The sequence below is a fragment of the Malaclemys terrapin genome, chromosome 11 (genome assembly GCF_027887155.1).
Source record: "Malaclemys terrapin pileata isolate rMalTer1 chromosome 11, rMalTer1.hap1, whole genome shotgun sequence".
Lineage (NCBI taxonomy): Eukaryota > Metazoa > Chordata > Testudines > Emydidae > Malaclemys > Malaclemys terrapin.
Genome location: NC_071515.1, coordinates 40,016,828 through 40,025,318, shown reverse-complemented (window position 1 = coordinate 40,025,318; position 8,491 = coordinate 40,016,828). Strand labels below are relative to the sequence as shown.

Below are 8,491 nucleotides of genomic sequence, written 5' to 3'. Positions count from 1 at the left end.
TTTGGACAGTACTTCCCATTTGTGACCCAAAAAGTACAGCTCTGATGTGGGTATCTGCCAAAGTACAGCTCTGATGTGGGTATCTGCCCTAGTATAGCCTTTCAGTGAAGACCGAGTACCACTTTAGCACCTTTGTTGTCCACACTGCCTGTTTGGCAGGCTTCCTGCTTCTCATGGACTTTAAACAAAAGTCACTGTTAATTTTTGCCTTTTCAACACATTGCTTCTCAACTTCTTCCTGGGCCCGCTTTAATATACTTGTACAGGTTACTTGCCAGAGTGTGGGTTCCTTATTTTCCTCAGCTCTATTTAACTCCGGGAAAACACTCACTTTGAAAACAAGACTCAAGTCTGGGACAGCTAAAGACCTGTCAGTTTTGAAACTTCCGTGTGCTGTTACTTGGCCGTATTCTGCATGTGGAGGATTCTCTCTCGCCCCCATTTTGTCTCTGCCCCACAGTTCAGTGTCTCTCATTTCAGGGCTGGGCTGGTGGGGGTGACTTAGCTCCTCGCTTGATGGGTTGCGCTGGTGGGGCTGTGTGACAGGCGTGGTGCCCGGGCAGCGCGGGCCCCTGTCCGCTGGGGCAGCGCGCGGGGTGGTGCCAGCCGGCTACTCAGAGGCGGGGTGTGGGGCTGACTCCTGGACGCGAACCGGAAGCGTGGGAGACACCCAGCCAGCAGACGCGGTCACGCCGGTTCCAGCCTCCCCGCAAGCGCCCGGGCGAGTGGTTCGCGGTTGGCTGCACACGGGCACCGCGGGCCGGGCTCCCGGGGGGAAGGTAGGGAGAGGAGCGCGCTGCGGGCTGCTCCCGGCACGGGGCCGGAGCCGTGCGCTCGCTGGCGGCGGGGAGCCCCTGGCCGCGGCAGCTCCCAGGGGTCCGCGTGGGACACGGGGCGCTCGGCGGGCCTCCGGGCACAGACGCCCCGCAGGAGCCAGCTCCCTGCCCCGCACGGTGGCGAGCTGCGGCTCCACTGCGCCAGCAGAGGGCTGGGGTCAAGCTGCTTCAGTTCTGCCCCTGGGGTCGCGGCTCTGTCCCGAGCCCACCTTTCCCCTGGGGAGGGCCCGGGGGCGGGAGGGCGCTGCCCTGGAGGGTTTGTGGCTCCATCCCAGCCCCATGCCAGGAACGAACAAAACTCCAGGCCTGCTCCCCTGTAACTTTCAGCATTGGCAGTCAGAGCGAGGGAGGCAAGAGCTACGCTTCCTCAGCAAGCCTGGCCTTTCAGTCACACACAGTTAACTTTTGTATGATTGCTTCCCCCTCTGGCCGCTGGTCCTGGTTCTGATCTCAGTTGCATCGTGTAAATCTGTGCAACTCCACTGACGTCTGGATATAAAGTGGTTCAACTGAAATCAGAGTTCAGCACAAGGATGCTATTTGCTGTTCCCTCTTCTTGTTCTGACATGTCCCCCCTCTAAGCCATAGCAACTTTGAAAGTCCTTGCAGATATTTTAGTATGCCGGTATGTGACCTGACCTTTTCCTCCTTGGAGCCCAGTCCTGGGCCCAGCATCCAGAGGAGGGCAATTTCTTTGAAAAACAGAAACCTTGCATTCGGTTTTGCTTTTGGTAAGGGCACATATGTAATTCCCCAGAACTGAATTAAAGTGTAATGGCTTACATTATTCGTGTTCAGTCATATTCATGTTTCATGAGTGACAGAGAGAGTATGCTAGCATACAGTGATATAACAAACAATTCAGAATAAGAAATTTGGCTTTAAAGATAACATTTATTTCTGATTATATGCAGGACTTGGACAGTTAACATTTAACAAAGAGAAAGTCCTCTTTTTAAATCAGATTTCAAGTGAATTCATTTTATATACACATACTAAATACACTGAACAGATGCTGCCTTTCCCGATTTTGCACTCCCTCAGTTCGAACACTTGAACGTAACATTCCTGCCCCCCCTCACAGCAAAGCAATATATTCTTTCTGTCATTTTTTTTCTGTGTTGTGCTATTTCTACATCTATACTATTTCTTGCCTCGACTATGACTTTATTTTTATATTTCTTCCATAAACCCTCCATCCAGCATGATTCTCTTAGAGGTTCAGTGGTTAACCATCATTATGCAATGGATATTTAATTTTTTATTTCAGAAAGCAGAACTAATTTGAAAATACTGGATTAACTGGGACAGATGTAGCTCGGTGGGGTGGTGATTTGGAAACATCTTTAGGGCCCAGTCCTGCATGGATGAATTTAGTGGGAGTAGGATCAGGCTTCTTGAGACTAATGAAGCTAAACAAATCAATACTCTAACAAAATATGTAGATGTTGATCCTGGAATCAGATATGCTGGTGCCTGTGTGGAGGCCCATCGCTCCACAGATCTGATTGCAGAATCAAAACCTTGTATTGTAAACTCTTTAACCACGTTGTGTACATTGGTGACTACATTGTTAGGAAATAATAGTGTAAAGTTGTAACTAAAATGGTGCAAGTGACTTAGTATCTCTGAGTGTATATTTTCTTTTTAAAATGAAACATGCAGAGTCTTTAATCTCCACATGCAATGCTATATAGATCTAAAATAGAATTGTTCTGAATCATTTAAACTAAGCACTAAATTGTGCGATCATTCTCTAAAACTAACAGATATATAAACTTCAGCTATTCAGACAAAATTAGAAATAAGTTACAGAAGTTTTATAATTCCTTAGTTTTCAGACAGACGAGATTGCAGAACTATAATTAAGCATGTGATGAAGGTGTGCAGAACCTAGTTTTAAATCTTCACTACTGTAGTGCATTATTAAACTGATTTAGGAAGTTTGGTAGGTTGGGAAATGTAGCAGTGTTGATTTTGTCTCAATTTATTGTAAGAATTAGAGGAAGATTAGCAAAATATTTATTTTGGAACATTGCATGGAATTTACATCTTATCCTTTAATTTTTATCATAAACAATGGAGTGATGATGGCTCTGTTTTATATACAAAAAGTTTCTCCTGCATTATTTATTTCTTTATGTAATGCCCCGGTTAACAGATTACCACAGTGATTCCTTGCCCCTTTTCCAGTCAGACAAAGCAATGGACAACTCCTTTTTATGTTTTTATTTTAATTTTTAAATTTTGCTATTGAATGGAATATATTTGACCTCTTCTAGGACTAGAGACGGTATCAGAATACAAAAGCTTGAGGATGGTCTAAAAATGGATGGCCAAAGATCTTGAAAGCCAAGGAACTGTTTTGCCAAATAAGGAAACTTGGCACATGCTACAGTGTATTTTAAGCTAGTACAAATGTAGTCTTACTTTATTGGCAATATGTTGGCAGTGTGCGACCCCAAAAAAGCACTGAAATCTACTTCGACCATGTTACAAAATCAGAAAGTGCGGTAAGGGGAGTGAATAATTTAGTAGTTCCCTATGATAATTTGTAATGGGATCGCTAGAAGTAATCCAAACAATTGAATATTAAAATAGCTCCAGGGATGTGTGCAACAGGACAGATTCAGTACTCTGTTTTACAAACGCACACAAATCTAACACAGGTATATTGGGACCCAGATATATTATGCAAGTTGTGCTAATCCTGTTCCTTTTTTGTGTCTCTCTCTTACTTGTAAACCGTCAGTGGCAACTCGATCTACAATATGAGTAGTAACTGATAAAATATTAGGGCTCTGTCTTCCCTATGCACATAGTGAAGAGGGGAGTTCTTCCTCTGTAGTATTTCCCCATCCAACACATGCAAGCTCTTTTGCAGAGTTGGAGAGGACAGGTGAAGTGGGTGGGCTTCATCAGGTTCCATACGCTAACAATGAAACACAGCGCAACCTGAGGCAGAATTAATTTGCACTGTTTCCCATTCAGTGCTGCAGGGCTCCCTCATTCATTAGAGAAGATCCAGGGAAAGCCCCAAAAAACTTCTCTTTTTGTAGGAGCTAGTGAGGCTTGATGACGGAGTGAAGGCAGAGAGTATCTGGCAGGTGCCTTTTGTCTTCTGTGGATCCTGCAAGATCTGTGTGTTAAGCGAAGATGGGAGAGAGCAAACCACCCTTCATGCCTCCGTTCCCAATGGAAGAAATTGGAGGAAATTCTGAGTTTCAGAACAGAGCTTTCTCTTTCGTAGGCTGGTTATTCCCACTTAGAAATGAATGAGGCCCATAGTTAAACGTGGACATTAATGGCTAGCTATCAGATGGTGTTGAGCATGCTGAGAATTTATTACTGTATTGAGCTGAGCATGCTGTTGCCGAACAATTTGGATACAAAGCGACATACAATAACAGACTGCTAGTCACTGAATTAAAATAGAAATCTAAAATACAACTGCATGTTTCTTAGATCCTCTTCTCTTTGGTGGAAAAGTCAACAATTTCTAAGATCGCTGCAGAAATTATTGTAAGGAGGGGAAAAAAATCTTTCAAAGGAGAAGATGGCTTCAGTTCTTGGGTTGTATTACTTCCAGCTCACGTTAACTGATAGAAATCAAAATTGAAGTTCAAGAAAGGAAAACTCTTTATTTTCATAAGGTGATGGCTACTTTGGAAATACCTGAGAGAGAGAGAGAGAGAATGACTGAACCATTGCTTCAAATACTTATCATTCACAGTATTACTGAGCTGCCACAGCTTCGCTTCACAGACAACAAAGCCAATTAACATAGTTCCCCCCGCTGCTATAGTACAATAACAGCCAGAAGCTCTAAAAATGATAGAACTGTAGGGAGTACAAAGTTTCAGGCTATTGTGGTGGTTCTTTTTGAAAGAGGCAAAACAGAAGACTGTTACAATGAAAGATGCTCTTGTCTGAAAAGATCTGAAAACGCAGTGCTCGAGAGTAGAAGAGTGAAGCACTTGTTTTGGAGTAGAAGTATAAAAACTCAGTCTGGGGCCTAATGAACTATAAGAATTTTCTGTTGATCCACTGTATAAACCCAGATTTGGCACACGATTGTAAAGTATCTCTTAAAACATGATGACAAGTTAATTAATAACGGCACGTGTAATGCTCATATAGTAGTAACAGATATACCCAAACAATTGTTTTCTCCCACAAAACAAAGGGATTAAAGTTTCCAGTTGAGGATTAGCTGCTTTGTAGCTATCCTGTAGATATGAAATAACATTCAAATAGGTCTATTCTCTCATCCAGAAGAGGGCGACTGTGCATAACTCATGTTGGCATTAATTACAGATACCTGTATTAATAGCAGTTACCTGCATAAATCTCCCATGAGCTCATTGGAAAATATATTTTGAAGAATGCAATATGAACCAGTGTGTCATCTTTAAAATATATTAATGATATAGTATGCCAGTGACTCAGATGTCTCTAGGCTTGTAGACAGTAGTAGATAAACTGTTTGCATTGGAAAGGAGTAAAGTTAGGGAGACATAAAATAACTTTTAGTAATTCTCATTGATGGGAAAGACCCACTGTGGATTTTGGGAATTAGTGAGTGAGTAAAGCAACATCACAAAATATACATTGTTCACTTATGTGACAACTGTAATTCAGTTTTATTTATCCTTTCTAGTGTACTAGTAAACGTTGAGAGGTATATATTGTCTAAGTAACAAAATCTTAATAGCATAAGATCTTGCTCTGTGCTAGTAAATCTTTGAGAAGCCAGGTGAGTCATTTATTCTGTGTGTATGGGTTATGGGATCTGTAGGTTCTACAGTAATTTAAAATAATTAGGTAGCTCTGACAACTATTTAATGCAAATGGTAAATACAGGAAATAATTTACCTGTTTCCCCAAGAGCATTTTCCCTCTCCCTTTGTTTCTGTTCCTTCTGTCATCTCCAGCTCAACCATTTGTCATCATCTGTTTACGATTCTCTGTCTAATTTATGGTCCAATCCTGTATACATTTATGCATGCAAGTAACTTTACAGCAATTAATAATTCCATTGTCTATAGTGAGACTGCTCACGTGAGTGAAGTTAAGTAGGTGCATTAGTGTGTGCAGGATTGTGGCTTTATGATATAAATCCTCAGGGTAGGAAGCTTGTCTTTTCATTTGTCTGTAAAGCACCATGTACACCTGTAGTACTGCATAAACAATAATAATTAGCTGTGAAAACTGTTGAAGCGAAGAGCACAAATGGCTGTTCCTGGACACAAGAAAATAAGGGGCTAATGGCAAAGAAGCAGGAAGATAAAATTGAATTTATCCAAAACAGGCTGGAATGTTGGGAATAGGGTGACCAGATAGCAAGTGTGAAAAATCGGGACGAGGTGGGGGGTAATAGGAGCCCATATAATAAAAAGCCCCAAATATCGGGACTGTCCCTATAAAATCAGGACATCTGGTCACCCTAGTTGGGAAGGTTGACCAATCTCTGTTCTCAAATACAGCACACTTTCAAAGGATTTGAACCACATAAGATTAATAAACACCAAAGTAAATGCAATAACAATAGTCAACAATAGACCTGTTTAGGGAAGCAACCAAAAAAGGTTGCCACATAAATAAGATTCATCCCAGCGCACAACACACCAACAACAGTGCACTTCAGCTCAGAGGATTTGGTAAGAAAAAGAACCCATATACCCTCACAGATGGTCTGGGAGACAAACTGTTTGTCGCTAAATTCTGTGTCCCAAATTTGCCTCTTGAAAAAAATGCCTTCAATAAAAGTATTATGTTGTATCTTGCATCGTGGACTAAATAGTCAACCAGTGTTTTTAGCCTTGTAGGACTTTGTCAGCGGATAGTAAAGATGTTTAAAAGTAAGCAAGAAAACTGAGAGGACACTGCAGGTAGACCCTAGGCAATGTTTAAAGAACCAGTTGTTGCTTCACATCTGGAGACCTGCAGTAACCAAATAGTGACTGAAACTGGATTTCTAGTCAGCTGTAATTAAAATCCATAGCACAGTTGTATTGAAATCTTGGGGGGGAAACCATTATCATTTTTAGTATTACAGTAGATCCTAGGAACCCCAGTCAGTGATCTGGGCTCCTTTGCGCTAGGCACCATTCAGATATGTAACCTAGAAGATAGTCCAGGCCCCACACAGTACACAATGCTTAGATGCTATGTTGATGAGTACTATAGAAAACGTAAGGACTTGTCTAAACACAGAGTTGCACTGGTTTAACTCATGGTGTAATTTTAATTGGTGCAGAGGCTGCCTGGACACGCTTATTTTGGTTTAGTTTAAGATAATCCATAATCAAAAGACACAATCTAAACCAAAATAAACCACTCTTAAACTGAAATACAGTTTTCCACAGAGGGATTTGCCCTGATTTATCTAAACCTGTTTAATTAAACTGGTGCAAGTTTGTGTGGAAACAAGCCTCTGACAAATCATCTTACTGAAACCTTGCAAGAACTGCAGGATCCCACATGCTCGGCAGCGCCACTGAGGATCAAAGCCTTTTTAGCTTACACTTCTATAAAAAGAGATTCAAAATCAATCCACAAATGTGATGGCTGTGAGTGATCAGCCACTCACTTAGGTGATAACATTTAAAAAAATCTGCTACAGCCATAGGATTTATCACTTTATGATCTACTGGAAGGACAGTCTGTTCCTCTGACAACAAATATGGTATGATCTCTTAAAACTGTAAAATCCATTCTTGGCAGTATGCACAGGATTTCACATATTATAACTGAGAAATTATTTTCCACTTATGCTTTGTTATAACATGCAAGCACAACTGAGTTACTTTGGGAAGAGATTTTTATTTTGGCCATCTTTTTCCACGTCTTTGTGACAAGTACTTCTACCTTTCTCAGTGTACGGAGAGTACATGGGCCTCAGGATTACAGTTGCACTCTTGCCAGAATGTTCAGTTGCTTAGGCTATGTATATTTTGTGTGAAGTGATCACACAACATGGAGAGATTGCATGCTCCAGATTCCAGAACTCCTATGCAAGCTCCAGTTGAAAGTGCATTTCCCGTTTGTCAGTGTGCTTCATATTAGGGGACCTGTTGACGCACTAGTCTTTTGCAGTGCTACTCCAGTGTGTTCAGGAAACGTCACTAAATCCAAGGAAAATTTCTAACCATTTCTCTACAAACAGCTGCTTCTCAGAGTCTGTACAAAATCTATAAAATGTTTGCATAGGCTATTGGCATGTGAGTTTCTTAACTTTATTTTCCCTTTGATCTGTTCAGTGGTTTTTGCTGTAACTTGTTTATGGCAATCGGTTCTTGCTTTATGATATCTAAAGCATGATTAGGAGTGTAATAATTCTGTGGAACAGATGTATTAATTAGACCTTTTCTCCTTACAGATTTTGTTGTGGTATATTTTGTCATTATGAGATGTCGTCTCTCAGTGCTTCATTTGTGCAAATTAAATTTGATGACTTGCAGTTCTTTGAAAGCTGTGGCGGAGGGAGTTTTGGGAGTGTTTATCGAGCCCGATGGATATCACAGGACAAAGAGGTGGCTGTAAAGAAGCTGCTCAAAATAGAGAAAGAGGTAAGAATTCACTTCTGTTTTTTTTCCTGTTATGAAACAAATTACTGTAAATAATATCTGAATGTTTTCCTCTCTGTTGCTGAT

At 41.4% G+C, this 8,491-nt stretch overlaps 1 protein-coding gene across 3 annotated transcripts in view; it reads left to right on the top strand.

The window, feature by feature from the left end:
• Positions 1 to 557: 557 nt before the first annotated feature.
• The window catches only part of MAP3K20 (mitogen-activated protein kinase kinase kinase 20), a 130,236-nt gene continuing 122,302 nt past the window's right edge, over positions 558 to 8,491 (top strand). The window contains exons 1-2 of one of the 3 annotated variants that reach the window (XM_054043675.1): positions 558 to 779; positions 8,218 to 8,407. In XM_054043675.1, coding sequence (XP_053899650.1) covers positions 8,249 to 8,407 — 159 coding nt within the window. In that variant the 5' untranslated portion in view covers positions 558 to 779; positions 8,218 to 8,248. Of the gene's footprint in view, positions 780 to 7,892; positions 8,060 to 8,217; positions 8,408 to 8,491 lie in introns of those variants that run through there. The other 2 variants (XM_054043673.1, XM_054043676.1) reach the window with 2 other exon arrangements.